Raw genomic sequence first — 24,578 nt, forward strand, 5'->3', positions numbered from 1 at the left:
TTCCACCTGCCCGGGGGGAGGAAATACATAACCTGGATGTCTGCAGAGGTCGTATCCAAAACAAGCAAGTGACCTTCAACCTCCTCCTCCTCCAGCAGCCTCTTCGCTTACACGATGAAGGGAGTCACACCACTGAACTGCCGCCCAAGCTCCAAGTCGGCCCTGAAGCCCCTCTTTTCCTCTGGCCCTTCCTCTGATCAGTCCCCACACCCCTTCCCCTATTAGGCCTATCCCTGATAGAAAGCTTAGCTCTGAAAGAAAGTACAGGCAAAACTGCATCCCACAGGTCTCCTCCAGTCCTCCACAAGACCTCTGCAATGCGCCTAACCCATCACCCATGGTGCGCCCCTTGTAGCCACCGCAGACCCCCAGAGGAATCTTCTGAAAAGCACATGATCTCTACTCTTTTAAAAAGGCACAGACCACTCCAAAGTCAGAGAGAATAAAACCCAAAGAACATCATGCGCATTGAGGCTTGGTTGCTCCAAGCCCCACATCCCTCTTCTCTGACACTCTGGCTTATTACCTGTCCACATGGGCACTGTTCCCTCTACCTACAAGCCCACCCAGCTCTGCTGCCTGGCAGGCTCCTATTCAGCCCAGTTCCAACAGCTCCTCCGTGAAAATCCCGATTCCCATTAAGACACTGCACTGCTCCCATCTCGTCCTGTTCAGCCTCTAGCACATGCACAGCCAAAGACAGTCTGCGTCCCCAACCCACTCTACCCAAAAGATGTACGGAGAGGGACTGGAGTAGGGATCAATGCAATGTTTCTCAGACTTTACTGTGCATAAAACCACGTGGTCAGTTTAAGACAGCTTCCTTGCTCCCACTTCCAAAGATGCTGGGTCAGCTGGGCGCTGTGGCTTACACCTGTAATCCCAGCACTTTGGGAGGCCAAGACAGGTGGGTCACTTGAGGCCAGGAGGTAGAGACCAGCCTGGCCAACACAGTGAAACCCTGTCTCTACTAAAAATGCAAAAATTAGCCAGGTCTGGTGGCAGGAGCCTATAATCCCAGCTACTCGGGAGGCTGAGGCAAGAGAATCACTTGAACTTCGGAGGCAGAGGTTGCAGTGAGCCAAGATTGTGCCATTGCACTCCAGCCTGGACAACAAGAGCAAAAGTCTGTCTCAAAAGGAAAAAACAAAAAAAGATTCTGGGTCAGTAGGCCTGCGGGTGCGGGCTGACATTCTTTATTTCCCACAGGTGAGGCCTGATGCTGCTGGTCCAAGACCCACACTACAAGAAGTTCAGCTCCAGTGTCCAAGGATGAGACTTTGAGACCCGCCTCTGCCAGTAGTGAACGTGTCAGCTTGGACAGCCTCACACCGCTGAGCCTCAGAGTCATGCTTTAGAGAAGAGAAAAACATCTCCAGTGCTGCCTGCTGCAGGGCAAGGTCACCACAAGGACACAATCAAAGGCTGCCTAGGAAGGCCTCTGTATACTTAAAGTGAGGGGCACGTCTGAGAGCAAGCACTCCTCATCCTGGCGGGCGGTTGGAGGTGGGGGGGGTCCCCATCCTGCAACTCAGCCCTGGCCAGGAGGGCAGTCCTGGGTTCCTGTTTACGGGGCGTAACCGGCCTGCAGATTGCTTTTTCCAACCATGTGAGAGCCTCTATTCTCATTCCTCTGACTTCAAAACAGGTTTTCTTTCAAGTGAACAAATAGGTCTCATCACATATAAGTTACCTAAGTGAGGATTTCTGGAATGTTCCCAGAGACTAAACATCTGAAGATTTTGTTAGATTAATCATTATCAACACCCATGTATGATGCCTGTTTAATTTACAAAGAGGCCTGTGGCTTCTTAAAATACCTTCTACTATTCATCCATCCAACACATTTGAGAGTAGCTGATATTTGCATGTGGGGCACAGTAACACACCACAGAATTCCCTTGAGATGAGAACCCCAGCAGGGCTCAGGAGCCGGATAACTTACCCTAGCCCCACTGCATGCCGGGAATAACCCTGCAAACACCAAACCATGGGCAAGAGTCTCCACAGCTGTGCCTCACGCAGTCCACAGAGCTAAGGGCCTGCGTTACTGTGAGTTGGGGTGGCTGGCCTGCATTCCAGAGAGCATACCCTAAAGCCTGACTCATTCCAGAAGCAGGTTTTCAGGGACAGTCACCTTGCCACACTTACTGTTACCTGTGGCTCCTAGAAGCTGCTGCTGGGACAAGCTCACCTCCCTGATATTGATGTAAACATTCAATAAATGGTGCATACTCCAGCGGATACGTTTGCCCTGTATGGCCCTGAAAGGTCAGATAGATGTCCAAATCCCGTTTGACATTTTCCCCCAAGCCCATAGAGCAGGCCCTCCCACACTACGCACTTTCTGAATAAAGAAATACTTTTAAAGTGGCCAAGGCTACAAAAGAAAAGGGAAGGTTAAGAGTTATTCCAGGAGGGCAAGGCTGCCTCCTGCTTTCTCAACTCAGGACCTTCTGGGGGTACTGTTTGGCAAGTTGATTTAAAGGGCTCGGCCTTTCTTCTCTCAGCAGGATCTCGGTTCCAACACTCCTTCAGAGTCTGCAGATGTGTCCCCGCCTGATCCCCTCAGCAGCATCCCAGCCATTTGCAAATGAAGCAGCAGCAGCTGGAGACTGGGAAACAGATGGTCTTCCTCATTTGAATGGGTTTGAACGGTCTGCTTGAGGCTCACCAAGTTCAGGCCTGGCCAGCATCGAAACCCGTGCAGAGGCCTGAAGGCACAGAGTTGTGGCCGGGGGAGCCAGCAGCAATCAGCTGAATGGGAATGACCTGGAGGAAAGGTTCCCCACACTGCCTTCGGGTGGGCGGGACACGGTCCCAGCTGGTTTTGCACCGCAGGACCCAAGGAAGGCAGGTCGGAGCCACAGGGATCACTTTTCTCCTGTGTTTTGCAGAGGAAAGAAAAACTCTCCCTCAGGGGATCCTGAGCCAGAGGACTGAAACCCACATTAATTCAGGACATTCCACGTTAAGAGCCGGCGCCACCACAGTTAACCTTTCTTCCCTGCTCCAAACCGCATATTTGCATAGAGGTAAAAGCTTCAAGAAAACAAACAAACTTTGAAGAGTCACTACCTCTCACAATCCTCCAAATGAGCATTCAGAGGGAAGCTTTAGATCTCAGAAGGGGTGTGCGCGGCTCCCACGAATGTAGGCTTTCTGGGACAGGGCATCCCCCAGGCGAGGCACCTGGGAGGAGGCAGAATCCCATCCTGCCCACACCTGGCCTGACTCCCCTGGCCGCCCTCCGGCCATCTCTCTGCCTCCACATTGACCTGGCAAGAAACTCTGCCAATTAGAGGTAGTAACAGAAAAGAGATAGGAAGCAGGCTGAAACGACCCACTCAAATACGGCCTGGAGGCCGCCGGGATGCCCTTGACCGGCCTCCTCACTCGCCACACCTTCAAGGGCAAGCACCTCACAGGAGGGGAGAAGAGGGGCCTCTGAGCCCAGCTGCACGCATTCACTCAACGGCCTCTGCTCCACCTCCATCAACATCAACAGGTGAAGCCAGCAAGGGACAGCAGAGAGGCTAGGCCCTGGAAAATCACCTCACTGGACAAGGGTCAACCTAGCAGGCAAGGTGGCTGGTACTGATAAGGGTCAACCTTGCAATGCAGGTGGGTTTGCTGGGGAATCCAGGTGGGTGCCACCTCCTTAAGGGGAAGACCAGCCTCAGGTGTGGTGGCTAACACCTGTGATCCCAGCACTCTGGGAGGCCAAGGTGGGAGGATCGCTTGAGCCCAGGATGCAGTGAGCTGTGATTGCACCACTGCACTCCAGCCTGGGTGACACAGTGAACAGAGTGAAACCCTGCATTTAAAAAAAAAAAAAAAAAAAAAAAAAAAAAGCAGCAGCAGCTTCATAGTCCCAGTCCCTGGGAACTCCTAAACATGGGGCCCATGCCTCCGGCCCATGCTTTTCCTTCACAGAATCTTCACCTTTGACTGGACCTAGCCCTTCATTTTTTATTTTTATTTATTTTGATTTTATTTTATTTTTTATTTATTTTTGAGACAGAGTCTCACCCTGTCGCCCAGGCTGGAATGCAATGGCGTGATCTCAGCTTACTGCAACCTCTGCCTCCCAGGTTCAAAGATCCTCCTGCCTCCGCCCCCCAAGTACCTGGGACTACAGGTGCCTGCCACCACCCCCAGCTAATTTTTGTATTTTTAGTAGAGACCACATTTCACCATGTTGGCCAGGCTAGTCTCAAACTCCTCACCTCATGATCCGCCCACCTCGGCCCCTCAAAGTGCTGGGATTACAGGCGTGAGCCACTGCACCCGGTCCCAGCCCTTCATTTTTGCAATTATTTGACAAGAGCCTGTCTCCCCTACTCAACTGTTTATTGCTTGCTATTCCATCCCCACAGAACCTGGCACGTAGTAGGTCTCAAAAATTATTTGAGGAGCAAATGGATGGAAAAACTCAAAGAAACCACAGCAATTACCCTGCAATCTAAAAATCATGTTTATACCATCTTGCCTTTGCCAAGCTCTGAAAGTTGTCATCGCACGGGGAGCTGCAAATTTAAGAGGGAAATTTGCAGCATCTCCTAGTCAAGAACTCTACGGCCAGGTGCGGTGGTTCACACTTGTAATCCCAGCACTTTGGGAGGCTGAGGTGGGTAGATCACCCGAGGTCAAGAGTTCGAGACCAACATGGTGAAACCCCATCTCTACTAAAAATACAATTAGCCGGGCGTGGTGGTGCACATCTGTAATCCCAGCTACTCTAGATGCTGAGGCAGGAGAATCGCTTGAACCCGCGAGGCAGAGGTTGCAGTGATCCAAGATCGCTCCACTGCACTCCAGCCTGGGTGACAGAGCAAGAGACCCTGTCTCACAAAAAAAAAAAAAAAAAAAGAAAGAAAAAGAAAAAAAAGAAAAAGGAATTCTACAACTTTCCTCCAAAACTCAACTCCCACTTTGAAATGCCTGGGACCCCTGAGTGTTCTGCAATTGCTGTACAAGTAGCCAAGAACAAAGTTCAGCTGGCTAAACCAGCCTCGATTCACCTCCACATTAACTGGTACTGGAGTTCACTTTTTATTTTTAAATACCGAACTGATCTTTGCTTGCTTTAAAAATGGGCTCCATTCCCTGGCCTCTTTTTTTCCCCTAAGGACACCCTTCCTGGCCAAGACTGGAAGAAGAGTAGGTGTTTCTGCTTTTGGCCTTTTCATTCTTGGAATTTTTTCTTTTTTGGCTTTCTTAGTCTCTCCTCCTAATCTCTGCAGAAAAGTGACATTAGAAGGGTCAGGTAGTCCTTGGTGCTTGTTTCCATGACCACAGTTCGTGGGAGTCCCAGGTACAGGGGTCTGTCTATGCAGGTAGGCCTTGACTTCATATCCAGTCGTAAATCAGAAATTCTGGGAAGAAAAGCTTGACATAATATCAAAGTGGCAACAGCTGAGGGTTAGCAGGCACTAGGACAAACCAGCAGAGGCATCCGGGACAAGGAATAACTGGGGACGGCCTGCTCTGCTGAGATGGCTCATGCATCAACGGGCAACAGAGGCCAGCCCTTCTTGTTATGGACTCCTACGGTGTGGCGCAGCCTGGACCACCAACTGGGACCCAGTCTCCCATTGGTCTCCTTGGCAGCAGTCAGGGTTAGCCTCTTTCCAATAAGTCACATGCCACCAGAAGCCATTCTAGAAGAATCACAAAGTATAATCATTAAACATTTTTATTGTCTGGAATTTTTCTTCAAATGTCTTTCGGAGAATTCGGTATGGATGTGTGAGAAAGAAACAGCATCAACCAGCAGTGTCCCTAACAGGTTTAATAGTCAAACGACAGATTTAGGAAAGAATGAGGGGTCACCACATTCTCCAGCAAAAAAAAAAAAAATCCTCCTGCTCAGGAAGAAGGGAAATTTTTCTTACACCAACACATTCACCCAAAGACCTGGGCCCACACTCACTAATGATGAGGTCCTGGAGGAGTCACTTGATCCCCAAGAATTTCAGTTACCTTGTCCATAAAATGAGAATAGGAAAACCCAAGATGTTCTGGGTTATTAAGATGAGAGATAATGTATGTTAAAGTACCTAGCACAGAGTCCAACCATGACAGGCACTCAATAAATGGTAGCCAGTTATCATCATCACCATCATCATCATCATCATCTCAAGGAATGGGCTAAAGAAACGTGACCTCATCCATACTGCCCCTACTTCATAGCCTGTCCTACCAAGTAACCTCCATAGGGGTATCATGTGCAAATGCTTGTTCAGCTCCTGTCCACTTCAGTACTGTGGGTCCCATCACAATTTCCTTGAGCTCCCTTCCATGTAGACAAAAATCTCATCTAGGAGTGTTCAGGGGAGGTCACTACAGGCAAACATGGCAAGGATGACCATACCATGTTATGGAGCTCACCTCTCCAGCCTGGCCAAAAGCAGAACACACCACACCGCACCCCACCCCAACCAATCCCATAACCCCTCTCCATCCCACACCCCACCCCAACCAATCCCATAACTCCTCTCCATCCCGCACCCCACCCCAACCAATCCCATAACCCCTCTCCATCCCACACCCCACCCCAACCAATCCCATAACTCCTCTCCATCCCACACCACCCCAACAGATCCCATAACCCCTCTCCATCCCGCACCCCAACCCAACCAATCCCATAACCCCTCTCCATCCCGCACCCCACCCCAACCGATCCCATGACCCTCTCCATCCCGCACCACCCCAACAGATCCCATAACCCCTCTCCATCCCACACCACCCCAACTGATCCCATAACCCCTCTCCATCCCGCACCACCCCAACAGATCCCATAACCCCTCTCCATCCCACACCACCCCAACTGATCCCATAACCCCTCTCCATCCCGCACCCCACCCCAACCGATCCCATGACCCTCTCCATCCCGCACCACCCCAACCGATCCCATGACCCTCTCCATCCCGCACCACCCCAACCGATCCCATGACCCTCTCCGTCCCGCACCACCCCAACCGATCCCATGACCCTCTCCATCCCGCACCACCCCAACCGATCCCATAACCCCTCTCCATCCTGCACCCCACCCCAACCGATTCCATAACCCCTCTCCAATGTTCTTCACCGGGCCTAATGGCAATGTGGCAGAGTATTTTGTATTTTGAAGCTTCAAACAGAAAACTCTTTTGCCAAAATACATTGTTCCTCATGAAGTATGTGTCTGCTGTTATTATTACAGAGCTGCAACTGACTTTTTTCAACAGAGGGGAAAAAAAATGTCAACCTTGAACCATTTGGACTGCAAGCAGCAGGATGATCCCATTTCTAAAATCCATGGGACTTGCAAAAACCCAAGATAATAAAAAGGGTTGGACAAATCCAGGGCCTAGAGCCAGTTTTACATTTTAATTAATGTAAATGCTTCTCATCAGACAATTATCACTATACACTGTAGAGTAAACATCTTATTGGTCCAGGAAATATTGGTAATATTGTAGAGTAAACATCTTATTGGTCCAGGAAATGTTGACAGGAAGTGGGACAGGGAAGAAATCAGCATTTAATGAACACCTACTCTGGGCCAGGAAATTCAGTAGGGGCTTTACATTTCATTTGCATTTAATCTGCACATTCACCCTTCAAGATAGATACTATCTCTGAGGCTCAGAGAGGTTATCTAACTTTTCTGAAATCACAGCATCAGTAGATAGTAGAGAGATTCAAACCTACCTCCCAAGGTCAAGTTCCCTCTGTTAGTTTATGTCTCCAGAAAGCATACCACATGCCATCCAAAATGATTTTATTCAATTCTATTTTTAAGAATGGCTGATACAGAATTTAGATTAAATGCATAGAAGATTCTTGTTCTTTTAAAAATTTGAGTGGTTTTAAATTTGAAACACTTATAAATGTCCACGATATATATTCAGTTGTGCGTCTATTGCAGCCAGGTAGAAATGCAACATGCATTGGTGGAAATCCAGGAGGCTTAGCAGGACAAGAAGGCTCCTTAAGGCAGCCACACATCTTTGGGGGCAATCCCACTGTCAACTGACAATCTGAATTTTAAGGGTGTTCAAAGAGTTTAAAACCTAAACTTAACCATTGCAATGATCTTGACATTCATTTTATAGCACAGCCCCCTGAGCACATACACACACCACAGATACACACAGTTGGCCTTTTCAATGTCTGGATACTTTTAAAATATTACAACTGGTCACTATGGAAAATTTAACAGTAAACTGTCAGGTATACAAATGGGTCACATATAGTAATATAGGAGCTCAAGGGTTCGAAAATAATCACGACAATTGATATAGAGTTTATTAACGTTAGAGCTCAGAATTGAGTTCTCTCCAAGAAAGGTGCTACATAAATCATACAAATAAACACATCCCTTGTTCTCGTTCCTGAATCTATCAGCATTTTCCTTATAAGCTATTTTTAGCCTCCTCATAAAACACATTCAGCATAACCTGAAACTCTATATGTGTGCATTCCATTCTGAAATGAATTGGAATTTACCATTCTTTAGTTAGACAAGGGGTTAAAGGAAAGAATATACAACAGCTTAGCCCCCTGACTTGGTACTGTCAAAAAGAATCAGAAGTTTTTGAGAGTGGCATGATGTGGCCAAAGTCCACAATGGCGCAGAATTACTTACAGTATTCCAAAGTGGAGTAAATTACACATTCAGCATCTGAAAGCTCTTCCATGGTACCGGTTTCCCAAAACCAAAATTACTGAAAATCTAAAGCACGCCTATTTTACTTGACACACACTCTTCAAGGATGGCCATGGCTTGTCCCAATGATTCATACTTGTGTATAAATATTTAAATGGTAAGAGCTTGAAGTTATATAAATAGAAATCAGCTACCACACACAAATCACAGTGAGGAAAGAGAAACTTGTAAAAAGTGTGACTTTTGTCTATTACAGAAGAAGACATCTTCAAGACGTGAAGGACCACCACAATGACCTGTCCAGCATCTTGTTCAATCAGACCTCTCCTTAAAAGAACTTAGCCTCTGAATAGCCAAGGCAATCCTAAGCAAAAATAACAAAGCTGGGGGCATCACATTACCTTACTTCAAACTATACTGTGGGGCTACGGTAACCAAAACAGCATGGTACCGGTATAAAAACAGGCACGTAGACCAATGGAACAGAATACAGAGCCCAGAAATAAGGCCACACACCTACCGCACACCTACGACCATCTGATCTTCGACAAAACTGATGAAAACAAGCAATGGGGAAAAGAATCCCTATTCAATAAATGGTGCTGGGATAACTGGCTAGCCACATGCAGAAGATTGAAGCTGACCCCTTCCTTATACCATATACAAAAAATCACCTCAAGATGGAAGAAAGACTTAAATGTCAAATCCAAAACTATAAAACCCCGGAAGACAACTTAGGCAATATACCATCCTGGACATAGGAATGGGCAAAGATTTCATGACAAAGACATCAAAAGCAATTGCAACAAAAGCAAAAATTGACAAATGGGATCTAATTAAACTTAAGAGCTTCTGCACAGCAAAAGAAACTATCAACAGAGTAAATAGACAACCTACATAATGGGATAAAATATTTGTAAACTATGCATCTAACAAAGATCTAATGTCCAGCATCTATAAGGAACTTAAATTTACAAGAGAAAAACAAATAACCACATAAAAAGTAGACAAAGGACATGAACAGACACTTTTCAAAAGAAGACATATATACGTCCCACCAGCATATGAAAAAAAAAGCTCATCACTAGAGAAATGCAAATCAAAACCACGATGAGATACCATCTCACACAAGTCAGAATGGCTATTAATAAAACGTCAAAAAATAATAGATGCTGGTGAGATTGCAGAGAAAAGGAAACACTTATATACTATTAGTAGGAGTGCAAATTAGCCCAATAATTGTGGAAAGCCGTGTGGCGATTACTCAAAGAGGTAAAAGCAGAACTACCATTCGACCCAGCAATCCCATTACTGGGTATATACCCAGAGGAATATAAATCATTCTACCATAAAGACACATGCACACAAATGTTCATTGCAGCACTATTCACAATAGCAAAGATATGGAATCTACCTAAATGCTCATCAATAACAGATTGGATAAAGAAAATGTAGTACATATACAACATAGAATACTATGCAGCCATAAAAAAGAGCAAGATCATGTCTTTTGCAAGAACATGGATGGAGCTAGAGGCCATTAATTATCCTTAGCAACAAACCAAATACAGAAAACCAAATACTGCATATTCTCATTTATAAGTGGGAGCTAAATGATGAAAACTCATGAACACAAAGAAAAGAACAACAGACACTGAGGTCTACTTGAGGGTGGAGGGTGGGTGGGAGGAGAGAGAGGAGCAGAAAAAATAGCTATTGGGTACTGGGCTTAATACCTGGGTGATGAAACAATCTGTACAATGAACCCCCATGACACGAGTTTACCTATATAACAAACCATCACATGTACCCCCAAACCTAAAATAAAAGCTAAATTTAAAAAAAAAAGAACTTGGCCTCAAGTTCTTGACCACACTACACTAAGAAGGCAAGTCAGGGAGGAAGATGGTGTGGTAAAGATGGGGTATGATTAGCAACACCAAGCATTTCAATGCTAGGAAAGCTAAAAAAAGTAGAGCCATCTCTAAATCTCATGGGATACAGCAAAAATCTCTAAATCATATGGGATACAGCAAAAAGATGGAAAAAATGCAAAACTTAAGGCTAGGACAGGTGTGGTGGCTCACACTTGTAATCCCAGCACTTTGGGAGGCCAAGGCTGGAGGATCACTTGAGGCCAGGAGTTGGAGACCAGCCTGAGCAACATGGCGAAACCCCATATCTACGAAATATTTTTTAAAATTATCCAGGCCTGTAGTCCCAGCTACTCAGGAGGTTGGAGGACCCCTTCAGCCCACGAGTCCGAGGGTACAGTGAGCCAAGTTTGACAATGCAGTGAGGGTACAATTGCACCATTATACTCCAGCCTGGGTGGCAGATCAAGACTCCGTCTCAAAAAACAAAAACAAACAAAAAACCAAAGGCTAAAATCATCTCTCAAGGAAAAAAAAATAGAGACCATAAGCATTTTGCACAGTTGCATAAAACCTACTGGATCAGAATTATCTGTGGAATAGCCTAAAAAACTTCCAAAAAATAATTTCTGAACTGCCTACAGAGATGTCCCCCTGCCGAGAATCGGACCAGTACAGTGGAGAGTAGCACACCAGCTATATTTCCTACCTAGCTTAACAGCCAGGCACCCAAAAATCAATTTCCCATGTTTTCCTTTAATGACTAAAATTAGCTTCCGTGGAAATGTAAGGGTAAGCTAGATTAGACAGAGTTTTTAACAATTACCCTGGCTAAACAAACACCTAAACAACAGTCTGCAAACTGGAAGACTAGTGGATACATTTTATTGAAACTACGAACATTAAACAAAACACTTCCAGTTTAAACACGACCCCAGTTATTTCATAGCCATGTAATTATTTGTTAAGTCTGATATTAAAAACATCTCATATTGGATTGCTGTGGTTTTGTGAATTCTCACCCTCAACTGGGTCAGAAAGACTTGAAAGGAATAAAGTCTTTACTTATGGCTTGATGCGGGGCCATTGGCATAGTAAGTGCTCTGTCTTTTAACTGGTTGAAATAAACAGACAAAACAGAAACACACACATATACCCCAAATTTGAATCAGAGAGAGCCAGTATAAAATGATACAAGTACCAGTTCTCTGGGCTTGCCAGATTTCTGCTCTATAAGTAATATTAAACATGGCTCTTGGTCTATGAATTGTGAAACACTTTATATACTAATAAAGAATGTGTACTTCATTGTGTATTTAACTGCGTAAGCCTGTATTTGGTTTAATTGACCAAGAATAAGTCCTTGTTCCAAAGCTAACTATCAAGTTACAGTCAACTCTTAAATATTAACACTCATATTGAAAAACAAAGATGCAGATAATACGAAACAGAAGATTATTTTAAATCATTCACTCTTGGTATGCGGATATATTCTTTCTTCCTTTCTTTTAACTTGCAATTAAATGCGTATGGTTAATATTATGGCATTTACAATACTTCTAACAAAGGACTTAAACCATACTGGAAAAATCTGACTTAGGGAGGTCTCTGTGTAGATCCTGTCCTCGACGTTTCTGCTACTGAACTCTGGACCAACTCACGTTGGTCCAGGAGAGCATCGCCTCTCAGAAGATTGACAAAAAATTGCTACACAAACTACATTTTTTTTCAGGTTGTTACTTTTCAGAGTCACACTCTGTGGAGGGTGGGAAAGTAATTAAGGGTTTAGGGTTGAAAAGCCCTTTCATTTTAGCTCCTACTGGGTTGGTGTAAACAAAGATGCCATTAATGTCAACAATGACTTAATTAACCAGAGTAGGTGACAATGTCAGGAAGAACTTGAAAGTAAGAGTTGCCCCCTCTCAGGGTAATCAAGCTTGACTAGACTTCAAATATTTATAATGTTAATCAACAGAATAGTACTTGGCATTGAGGACTGCCCCCCTTCGAGTCAATAACCATGTTTTCACTCCTCTGCTGGTGCCCTATAACAATGAATGACCAAAAGGAAATTAACAATGAATGACCAACTGGAAAACTCATATTTAATCTGAAATATTAAAAACTAAAATCTTCTAGAGATTATTTTCTTAAGTCAATTGAGTGGGCCCGACCCCACTGCTACTATTTCAGAAAGTGTCCAGAAGACAAATGATATATATGATATATGATATGACATATGATATGATACGATATTGCACAAAGCCAAGATGACTAAACATAACCTTTCCCTGAGGGGCCAAAAGAAAAGGACCTTCTAGTGTTAGGGCCCAGGCTTCTTCCTGGAACTTCTCAGTCCCATTTTTCTCCTATCCAATAGACATTATCTAAACTGAGCTTCCAAATAAATTAGCAAACCAAAAAGTCTCACAAGATAAGACCTTGGTGCACAGAAGGTCAAGGTGGAACTTACTGCTAACCAAAGCTATAGTAGTTCTAATCATGGAGAACTGATGGACAGGGGCACAGGCACGCACGCACGCACGTGCGCTCGCGCGCGCGCACACACACACACACACTCTCTCTCTCTCTTCCAATTCACCAGCACAGAGCCTAAACCTGAGCCCATTTTCAGCTGTTAAAAACTCCTTTCTCATCTATAATTCAATGACCTTCCTAATCACCTCTGACACCAAAGCGAAATCCTGCAACAGAAGAACTGGTCTTAGGGCTCAAATCAGTGGCCAGTATTAGACTAACAGATGAGGGGAAGTGGGGACCCTACAGAAAGCAAACACAGCTTCCTGGAAACACCAAGGGCCTCCTCCATCCAAAAACAACTTTCTTCTCAACTGTCTCCAAAAGCCTAGATGTTTTTTGACATTGTGGCACCTGGCACAGCCAGCCCACGGGACTGGGAAGACCCATGTTCCCAGCTCCCTGGCGACAATGGCGACAAGGCCATGCACCCGGTGCTTACTGGATGCCAGCCCCTGTGCTAATTGCTCTTTATGTCCAGGTCAAATGGAAATCTCCTAACAACCTTTTGGTGGAAGAGTCAGAAGACTTCTGAGGACATCAATATTCAATGACTATTAATGAAGAGACCCTAAAGATCATCTTCTTAAGCCCTCAGACGACAGAAAGGGAAACTGAGGCCTGGGACTTGTATACTTTTCCAAAGCCTCTTCTTTGCCAGGTTTTGCACCTTCCTCTAAGACATCTTTTCTTTTCCATCTCATAATTCTGGATGCAAATGAACTCATAGCTCATGGAAACTATAAACCCATAAAAATGCACAAAAGGACATTAACAAAATATTACCTAAAATTTCCAGAACTTCATCGACCTCCTTCCTGATCCGTAAGTGCATCCACAGATCCCAGGTTGAGCAGGCCTGCTTCCAACAATACCCACATTGTTGGATGTAAATTCTTACACAAAGACTCATTCGGGGAACTTCGTCCCTTTCCACTATTTCTTCCCTCTGCCTCACCTGTGCCTCCCTGCATGTATACACAATCTTAAACTTCCTTCAAGAATTAAATACAGTAAAACAAATCCTCTGGGACCATTTTACACTTTATGTTGAAATAAACTCACAATAACGCTGCCCTGAAAAGCCAAAATGAAAAATGACAGTTTTTCCCTAACCTGGGTTGCTCCTAAAGCCCACACCGTAGGAAATCCCAGCTCAGCTTCCTCAGTTTTTGCTGAGCCACGCACTCAAGGGAAAACCAGCAATCACAGAAACATCCATTTTAATTATCAGCAAAATTAAAGACGTACAGGCATGACTTTCAGAAACCAGGAACTTTTTCCCTCTTACATGAAAGCCCTGTAAAAATGCATCACCACTGCAAATTACACTCATCCTGGTGTCCCAGCACAAATCACCAAGAGGCAGTTCCATAATCGGCCTGTAGCTGTAGCTATACAAGCCTCAGACACAAACTCCTACCAGATTCCCTTCCCAGAGACATAGGGAGATGTCACCACACCTGTTAATTATAGAGCTGCCATCCCTCTGTGTAACAAAAAGTTCCCCAGTCTCACACGATTGCTTCAGGTGATAAGTGCTTCGGTCCTCATCCTTCAATGACAGGTGCCTGGGGTCTTCCTGGGGAGCCCATGTCTCTCAGAACTCTCATCTCAGATGGACGCAACCCTCCTTCCTAAATTGTCCTGATCCGGCTCAGGAGGCTGGGCTCTCTGTCCTCTCCCAGCCTACCCCACTGGGTAAGTGTGCTGTTCATTCACCCCACGCACGAGATGTGTTCCCAGAGCAGCTCAGCTTACCCCAGACACCACTCGGACTGCTGCGGGTTCCTAAAGCCAGGCAGGCACCAGGTGGACTCTCCGCAAACAGGTTCATTAAGTGGCGATGAGTGCTGGGATCTGCCGTTTTATTCTCGGATTACCACTCGAAAAATAACTCAGCTACCAATATTCCCTACTGATGACAGATTTCAGTGCAGCACCAAGTAGAGGCTTGGCTCATGTTGTCTCCAAAGGGCTGGGAGAGAGGTTCCAAATCTGCTAAGCTGAATAATTCAGCCTCATGTAGTCCTCACAATTGGACGTACACCTTGAAAATTAAATTTCCGAAGCTGTGACACCGGTGCATGCCCTGTGATACTTGGAGGTTCTCGGAGCTGGAGGAGATCCCCTGGCACATTCACTTTCAAGTTTACCTAAACTAGAATCTGCCACTCTGTGATGATGCATTGCTTAAGTATTATGAATTACAACGGCTAAAAAAAAATTCTGAGATGTCAAGCCTCTCTCTCTGTGCTAAACTTCAGAAACTTCTTTTCTCCTTAAACAATGAAAATAAGATGTCAGCATTTCAGATGTTGGCAATTTCTTTTAGTGGTTCATTTTGTCCGAAAATAGCAATTCTTTACATTGTAAGCAGTAGGAATGATGCTGGGGGAGACTAGAGATGACATTCATCCTCCCAAGGTTCATCCCTTCCACAGCTCTCTCGGGCACTGGATAAAGGCCAACTCCCAGCTGTCTCCCTCACCCAGCACAGAGAAACACACACAGCAAGAAACCACCAAACTATACCATCCTGCCTGCAGTGCTGCGGCAATGGACCTTCTCTCATCAGCTCTGCCTTGCCGGGAGCCAAGAGACCACGATCAGGTGCTCTTAGAAGCCCCATTTACAATGCAAGGGTAGCTGATTCTAAAACAGGCCTTAACAATCTGCCCCCAGACAAATCCCAAGACAAACCTGAAAAGTGAAATGAAATGACTTACCTTCTGGCTCTAACGTGGTATCCTCAACTAAACTGAAGGAGGGCCGGGCCAGGGACAAGGTTGCCATGGTGACCACGACCAGGCAGATGAAACGACCCCAGCTGACCATGGTTACGGTACCAATCCCCGGTCCTCTTCCATATCTCCATGTGGACGTTAATCCCATCTGCACACTTCCTCTACGGGCATGGACTACGCGCAATGCCTTCAGCCTGCGGTGGGCTCAGGAACCGAGGCGCTGTCGCCGCTGCCGCTGCTGCTGCAGTCACTAAAGGAAAGAGATTGGCGAGTCAGGGAATCTTCCCCAATGCCAAATCACTCCAGCCCAAGTGGGATAAAACCATTTTTCAGCCTCTCAAATGTGTGCAAACAGAGTTCTTTTTCATTATCTGCTAAATCCTTCCATCCTCACCTCAGAGTCCCAGGTGATACCACCAGACCGGTCCACAGAAATGTGTGAGGCTAATCTTTTTAAAAGCATACTTTTAAGAAACAGAGATAAAACAGTAGCTACAGGACTCAGATACGTGCAGCCACTTCAGTGAGGCAATGTGTGCTCTCTTCTACTATCCACTATCGCCTCCACCGCCCTCAATGAGCAGAAGCAACGTGACCTTAGTTTCAAGGGCAACTACAAAAGCAAGTTAAAAATGCTCGGGTTGGCATAACCAACCTCGTTCCCTTCTCTTAGTCCAACTGGGCTTTAGAAAGCTAAACTGTTGGAGGCGTCTGCTCACAGCTCCGTATTTCTGCTGGGCTGGAGGTGAGCAGTCTGTCCCACCCTCACTGTAGCTCTTGGGAAGAAAGGAGACCAGCAAAATCAAAAGAATCCCAGGAAGGCTACAGAAAATTCCCACCAGTTTACACTTGTCAGGATTCATTTTCAAATGGAGAAGTGTCTTTCAGTCTTCCGCCAAGCAGCCACTTACGAAGAGTGAACACAACTGCAGCGCATTCAACGCAGCTGATCCAAAAAGGACTTCGAAGCCTGAATTCCCTTCCCCTGTGACTAAATGGCAGTCCAGGGCTGCTAAATGTCTTCAACCTCTGTAGAAGGGTGAGGAAACTGAGCAGATGCAAATTCTGATGAATAATGCAGGAATTTATTAATAATGATGATGTAAATTATGTAAATTATAGTCATGGTATGTGATTGGACCAATAACTTTCAATATGCAAACCTATTGGCTAAATTTTCAGAGTATAAGTTAGAAGAGGACACTCAACTTAATATTCTGTTCACCCATCTGATCCAAGGGAAAGAGAATTTTCCAAGAAAGCTTAACATATTCCAAGCAACTTTAAATTCACTCAGTATTCTCTGTGACTAAGGGTACAGTAAAATGCACAAACTTTAGAGAATGATTAAAACAATCACAAGAAGGGGCTCATCAATCTCAGGCTTCAGATTCTGTGAACCGCAGGAATGAACCACATTTTCTAAGACTGGGGGTGGCAGGGAGGCCTTTAATACAAAAATCTCTAAACTCTACATTTTTTATGTACCCACTCGATGTTTCAAGTTATGTCATAGGATTTCAACACTGCTGGAGCCTCCCCAAATCTCATCATAAAAACTGCTCCTTTTAGCTTTGACTGAGGACAAAAATGGAGGAGGGAAAAGAATATGCCACATCATTTCCAAAGGAGGAATAAAGAAAACCTCTGCTTCAAAGATAGCACAGGTGAAACGGTGTGATTCACAGCAAAAGCAAGAAAAGTATGTGTGCAGCGTGTGTGTGTGTACATGGTGTGTGTGCGTGCACGGTGTGTGCATGTGCTTTCAGATAGCTTGAAAGATTTTTCCTCTTAACTTTTCTTTCCTCTTAAGTCAAGAGCCTCAGAAGATAATTTCGGATCTATTTCTACATACATGTGGGAGGAAAGTACACAAACATTCTCATTGATTTACTAAGCATTTGCAGAATGCAGGGGAATTTTCCACCTCTAACACGACTTCAGGAACAATCCTAAGTCCTCGCAGAGGTTTCACCCCAGGCTCCTTCCCCGGCCTGCTCGCCCACCTGTCCCTGCCCAGAGGAGCCTCCTTGGCTCCAGGCAGAGAAAGGTGGACAGGGCGCTCCGCTGAATCTCAAGCCGTTCCATCATCCCGCTAGCTGGCACTAGAAATTTGCATTTCAGCCATTTCCAGGTCCAAACCCCACGGCAGCCCCCTCCCCAAAACTCTGGAAGGCGGAGACCTAAGGCGACAGGTCTGCACAGTTCCTCACACCAGTGGACAAAAGTATGGTGCGACCTCCTAGGCAGGATAATTAGGTCCCCAGGCTCGGTGTTGGGAACACAGGCCCAGCATGCCGCTGGCGGCCACAATCCCGGCTTCCTGCCTTCAATACCATAATCCTTCCTGGAGTCTGAGCCCCAGTGAAAGCCTCAGCGTGTTTATTTTTCCCCTTGAAAGGGAACTCTCTTCTCAGCCTGCACGCGGGAGGAGTTGTCACCCTCCCTCTGATTGATGGATGGCTCTTCTCGGCCGCCCGCCCCCCGGTCCATTTTCACCTCGGCACAAGCCTGCCCCCAAAGACAGGCAGAGTGACAAGCAGGAAGGGCTTGGCTGCGGAGCGGTCCCCATGCCAGGCCTGTGCTGGGCTCTTCAATTTACCATGACATTCCCAAAACCCCCGCCCTCCAAGAAGGCAGACCAATACAGTGCCCTCCGCTTTGGGCTTCCACCTAAGGGGTGATCTGTCCACTGCTGGCTCGGCCACTGGGAGCACCTGGTGTTTTGTTCCTGGGTAGATTTCACATCAGGAAAGTCAACAGTGTCCGGCTCCTCCAAAGTGCAGACCCATCTCTTCGCTTAAGGCCTCCCTACTTCTCCCCAGCACTGAGTAGGAGCGGGAGCTGTCAAGGGGTCAAGGCTAGGGGGAAATTCCTCAACAAATTTAAATCTCAAAAAACACACACTGACCCAGGACCACAATGCCCTCCCGGTTTAATGCTTGCGTCCAATCAGAACTTGCGAGCAGCTTGGGGGTGCTCCCCACCACCACCCCCTTTCAGGGCAGCACTTCTTTCATTTGTTTGCCTGAAATATCCTGTTTTTCTCCCCCTTCTCGGGGCGCTAAAGAGCTCAGAGAAATCTGCATTTTAATTGACATTCCAGGGAAAGGGAGAGGGGCGCCTGATTGCTTTTCTATTCAAACTAAACAGGCTTTTCAGATGAAAATGAGTCGAGCCCGGTGGAAGATTTACAGGGATTTGGGACCAGGGAGACAATGGAGTTTTAAATGTTGATAGCGTTTCACACCAAACACATAATGGGTGCCCTGAGTTTGAAAGCAGGTTTGCCTTTAAGGGTAGGTTTTATTGAATTGGGAGAAAGGAAGGAGGGTCTGGAGAACGGTCTGCAAGGGAGCGGGGTGCGAGGAGAGCGACGGAGGCTGGTGGCCCCCGAGCGGGCCTCCTGCGCCAGGTCCGTGGTCCGTGAGGGTCGGAGCCAGCGCCACGCAGGGCCCTCGGCTTTTTTCCCCAGCGCGGCCCCGTGGCCGAAAAAATGAGCGCGCAAGTTAGAACTCGCCTGCGCTTTCGACATCTCCCAGCCGCTGCGGCAGAGCAGGCAGGCGAACTAGAAAAAGTCGGTCCAGTTCGCCCCCTAGCCCCAGGCGCACTGCGCTCCCTCCAGCGCCGACGGCGGCCGCGGGCGAGGGGCGCCCAGGCACCGAAAACCGGGCACCGGAGCCGTCGCCTCCCCAGCAGTGCCACCCCTGGCCATCGCCACCCCTACGGGATGTCACCGGCCCCACCCCAGCGGCCCCCTCCCGAAAAAGGGGTCTCCGCAGGGCCTGGATGGTACGGAAGTTCCCAGGACACACGGATGGGGCACCTCGGAGATGCCCCCCGGGACCCGGCCGGCGGGGCTGTGCCACGGGCAGGCGAACCTTCCGCCCGTCTGCTCTGGGGTCGGAGAAACGCGCCCAGTCAGCGGGAATGCGCCCGCCAGGGTTTGACAGGGAGGGGGGCGTCAACGCCAGAAGCAGATGTCAGCATCTGGATGGGGGTAGCAGAGGCAGAACTTCCAGAACGCCGACCGTCAGCACGCACCCACCTCCCCCATCACCTATGCAGCCACAGAGGGAGGACACGGAGCGTCCTCCACAATGCTAGTCCTTCCGCGCCCCCCGCCCGGAGGACGGTGCACCCGGCGTCCCGGGCTCCCGTGGCGCCCACGTCCCCGGCTGGCGAAGCTCCCCGAGGCGTCTTGCGCGGCGATTACCTTGAATGGCAACGCTCCTCCGCGACCTGTGTTGTCCCCGCGCCCCGCGTGGGTCGGGATGGAGAAAGCGACGAGCCCGGGGTTGGGGGGAGCAACTCCAAACGCAGAAGAGTGGTCCTTGGGTCTTCGCCGGCGCCAAGCCTCCCGGGCTTCACGCGTACCCCAGGCTGCGGAGGAGCGCGGGCATGACGCCCGCGGGCTGCCCTCGGATTTGGGGAACGAGAGGAAGAAAGGACTCAGGCTTGGCGTTGCCTCCACCAAACTTTGCTCGCGAGTTGCGAAGGCTCAGAGCGCGCAGGCAAGCTGCGGCCTCGGGGCCCCCGGGGCTCGCGGCCGGCCCCCGCCAGCCCGGAGAGCAGTCGCCGCGCCGGGCCAGGTACGCCGCATGCAGCCCCGCGGCGCCCGAGCTTTGTGGCGGCCGCGCGCGCTCGCTCGCCCGCTCCGCACCCGCCGCCCGCCCGCTCGGCTCTCCACCGCGCTCTCCTCCAGCCGCCGCCCGCGCCGCCGCCGCCGCCGCCTCCTCGCGGCGGGTCACGCCCCCACTGAAACCCGAGCCGTTTCCTGGACGGCGGCGCCCTCTCTGCCAATCAGCGCCGCGCGCCCGGGCCGCCCCGAGTCCCGCGCGGCTCCCGACGCCTCCGAGCAGCCGGAGACACCGGCCCGGGCGGCGAGGGCTCGGCCGCGATGCGGCCGTAGGGATGCAGCCAAAGCCTCCGAATAAGGCCTGGTCCCGCGCCCCGCGCCACCTCCTCCCTCCTCCCCGGGCGAGCGAGGCTGGCCAACGGCTCGCTGAGCGACTGCGTTACGTTGTTTTATGTCAAGTTAGAAAACAAGTGACCGAAGGCTCTAACCCTGTCCTCCCGCTAAAGAGACTTTAAAATGCGCCTGCTTGATACTGCGGGAAGGGTTGCCAGGCAGCTGAAGCTTTTGGAGGAGAGGAAGCCACTTGGAAATGTTCGCAGGACATTGCATGTTTCTGTCCTTCTAAACAATAGAAATGAGAGGAAAAAACTGAATATTAATGGAGGCCCTACTATGGGAGGGTCACACTACATAGGTGATTCTATTTCATCTGCCCAACCACCCTGCAGAGTACTATTCCCAGTTTCTGATAAGGAAACTAAGGATCAGAGAGGTTAAGTAATTTGCCTAGGATCACACAGCTGGCTACTAGGACAGCCTGACTTTGAATGTGGCTCTCTCAGAAAAAGCCAAAATTGCATCCAAAAAAAAAGTGTTTAATAATATATGTTTGGATTAATAAAAAGAAATTCAAAGGAGTCTAAAGACTCAACTCTACCATAAATAGACCTTGAACAAAGTAATTCCTCCCTCTGAATCTTAGATTAAAAATCATAAATGCAAAATCTGATTCTTCAACTGCACACCAAGCTGTAACTGGTTAAAGTTCCTATTTCCATTTACCTTTTCACTAAGCCGTGTCTTCGGAATAATTTATTTTAAATATGCTTTTTCTCCCTCCTTATTCATCCAGCTCCTGAGCAGCCGTGCTTAAGTTCAAGACCATATAGATTAAAACCTTAATTATTTTTCTTTAGAAAAGGTCACTAAACCCAGAAATGCTTTAGAATCCTTTTGAGGCCTGAAGATAGATGAAGCATTGAGAACAAACCTGACTTGGAAAACAGACTTTTCCTGGATTTAGAAACATATTTGCACCTGTGTCACTAACATTGCACCCTTCATAACATTTACAAAAATATTTTTCAAGGTGCTACATGATTAGAAAATCATTTTTATTCACAAATATAGCACAGAAAACGTTTATGCAAGTTATTTAAAAGCCAGACAAGTAAGAAATCCATTTAACTGCCTCAGGCAAAAGGCTATAACATTGTATTTTGGAAATTTGATAGCAACAAAATAAAAACTGGTTCTTAAGCAAAATTATCCCTCTATATGCTTGGTGGGAGGGTATGTTTTTGGTCAAGTCCTCTAACCTGGATTAGCCCCAGAGCCTATACATTAACAGACACCTCAGCCCAGGTGACACTTAGCCATTCACTCCCACATGGGTTGTTCTGATAGCAGTATGTTTTCAAGTTCTCAGAAAAGGGATGCAGCTGAACGTGTCTGCCTGCTCACAGGCTGCCACTTACATCTTTATATTCCCCACCAATGGGAAACTCGAGTGTCTCAGGACAGTTCCTTTCCCATCCTACACCGCATCCATCAGCCATTGAAAATGCTGTTAACGCATTCTCACATAAATTAATGGTGCAGGAAGCCGCTGTCCCTATCCCCCATTCATCAATAGCTTTATGCATGTTGAATGGAAAGGAAGCTTTCCGCTGAAAATGACAAATAAGAACACCTACTTTCATGTCCAGGCACAGTTTGCAGAATGTATTTTTTATAGAAATGAAGACACCAATCTATCAAAAGCTCCTTATTCCCTAAAGAGGGCTCATATATAAGGGACTGAAACCCACGAGACCACAACAGCAAACTCTTCAGTTTTGGGGAGGGGAGGGATGTATGTTTAGAATTATTTTTAAAAAATCAATTATGTCCCCATATTTAGTCTTCAAGTGACCTCAGACCATCCAGGAAAACCTTCACACCACTGAGGCTTCTGAATGAGAAAATAATCTCTTTACAGTTTTTTCTTTTCTCTTCCCTCTTCAAGTGGCTGGAACCCCTTTCGTCAATGGCCTCCCATGAATGGTGTTGCTAATAAAGCCTATTAATGAGCTTCCACGGCGGAGTGTGAATAGGTAAATAAGCCCCAATCTGTTGAGGTTCTGGGGCAAGGGCAGAAAAGCCAGTAAGAACTAAAGGTGACAGTTTGAACTGAACTGCAAACGCCAGCACCAGGTTTCAGCTGAAAGAACCGCCAGACAAGGACACATTCACAGTTCCTCCACCCCCTACTGAGGTCTCTTTTCTTCGCAATTTTCCCCCCTTTACAAAATGTCTTGAGTAGTCACCCTTTTTTTTTTCAAAAGCCCTCGAGACGCCCTTCTTTTTTCACTCTAGTAATGATACATCAATGGGAAGGAAGAAAAATGAGGACACCAGAACTCCGATGCCCCCAAAAGTTTCAAGAAACAAATTGTGCTGCTAGCCCGTTGGTGATGGGAAGAGAAAGGAGAAGGGGGTGGGAGCGCTCACTACCACGGGCCTCTCTCCTTTGAAGATTTGAAATTTTTCTTTTAATAATTTGTTTTGTAATGGGTGGCTGTTCCTTCACTCTATGGAAACGTTAGACGAAAATAAAGCCTGCTGACATGAAGTGCTCATGAACCTTCCCGGGTGGATCTGAGCTCCCTGCAACACCAGGAATTTCATTCTCTAAGCTACATCTCAATAGTGCCCGCGGCATAAAAGAAGCACTCAAATGGAAGGATATAGAATAGTCGGAGGACTATGATAAGAGTATTTACTTCTGGGTAAGGGGAGGGGCTGGATGCCCTGACAGCTCCAGCCCATCTTCAGGGAGCTTGTGGCATTTAAGTGAAGCAAAATCATTGATCCCACTACTGAACAGCATCAATGATTTTAAACTTAGAACTGGGCCTGAATTCCAAAGCCAAGGCTTCCCCGGAGACAAAGTCCTTCTGGAAGTATAGCCTCACTTTGAGGCAAAGGGGAATGGCTTTCTTAAGGTGAGAGGCTGGATGCAGCTTTCTTTACTCAATAGCTTTGTGACCTGTGGCCGGGCGCAGTGGCTCACGCCTGTAATTCCAGCACTTTGGGAGGCCGAGGCAGGCGGATCACTTGAAGCCAGGAGGTCGAGACCAGGCTGACCAACATGGTGAAATGCCGTCTCCACTAAAAACACAAAAATTGGCCGCTTGTGGTGGCGCATGCCTGTAATCCCATATACTCTGGAAGCTAAGGCATGTGAATCGCTTGAACCCAGGAGGCAGAGGTTGCAGTGAGCTGAGATCGCCCCACTGCACTCCAGCCTGGGTGACAGAGCAAGATTCCCTCTCAAAAAACAACAAAAAAAGGCCTGGCATGGTGGCTCACGCCTGTAATCCCAGCACTTTGGGAGGCCGAGGCAAGTGGATCACTTGAGGTCAGGAGTTCAAGACCAGCCTGAACAATATGGAGAAACCCCGTCTCTACTAAAAATACAAAATTAGCTGGGCATGGTGGTACATGCCTGTAATCTCAGCTACTCAGGAGGCTGAGGCAGGAGAATCACTTGAACCTGGGAGGCAGAGGTTGCGGTGAGCCGAGATTGTGCCATTGCACTCCCGCCTGGGTAACAAGAGAGAAACTCCGTCTCAAAAAAAAAAACAAACAAACAAACGCTGTGTGACCTCAGGCCAATTGCTTGAGTTATCTGAATTTTCCATTTTCTCAGCTGTAAAATGGGGAAAATAATGGTTCTTATTTCATGGATTTTTTTTTCTTTTTTTTTTTTTTGAGACAGAGTTTCACTCTGTCGCCCAGGCTGGAATGCAGTGGCACGATCTCGGCTCACTGCAACCTCCACCCTCAGGGTTCAAATGATTCTCCTTCCTCAGCCTCCTGAGTAGCTGGGACTACAGGTGCCTGCCACCGCGCCCAGCTAA

General features: G+C 47.3%; 1 protein-coding gene across 4 annotated transcripts in view; it reads right to left on the minus strand.

Annotated features, from left to right (window-relative positions):
- FGFR2 (fibroblast growth factor receptor 2) overlaps positions 1 to 20,171 on the minus strand; it is a 119,229-nt gene extending 99,058 nt beyond the window's left edge. For all 4 annotated transcript variants that reach the window (XM_008950993.3, XM_024930382.3, XM_008950985.4 and 1 more), the window contains exons 1-2: positions 20,032 to 20,171; positions 15,798 to 16,065 (exon numbers count right to left, since the gene is read on the minus strand). In XM_008950993.3, coding sequence (XP_008949241.1) covers positions 15,798 to 15,963 — 166 coding nt within the window. In that variant the 5' untranslated portion in view covers positions 15,964 to 16,065; positions 20,032 to 20,171. The remainder of the gene's footprint in view (positions 1 to 15,797; positions 16,066 to 20,031) is intronic.
- Between the last annotated feature and the right edge of the window lie 4,407 nt (positions 20,172 to 24,578).

This window comes from Pan paniscus, chromosome 8, assembly GCF_029289425.2.
Source record: "Pan paniscus chromosome 8, NHGRI_mPanPan1-v2.0_pri, whole genome shotgun sequence".
NCBI lineage: Eukaryota > Metazoa > Chordata > Mammalia > Primates > Hominidae > Pan > Pan paniscus.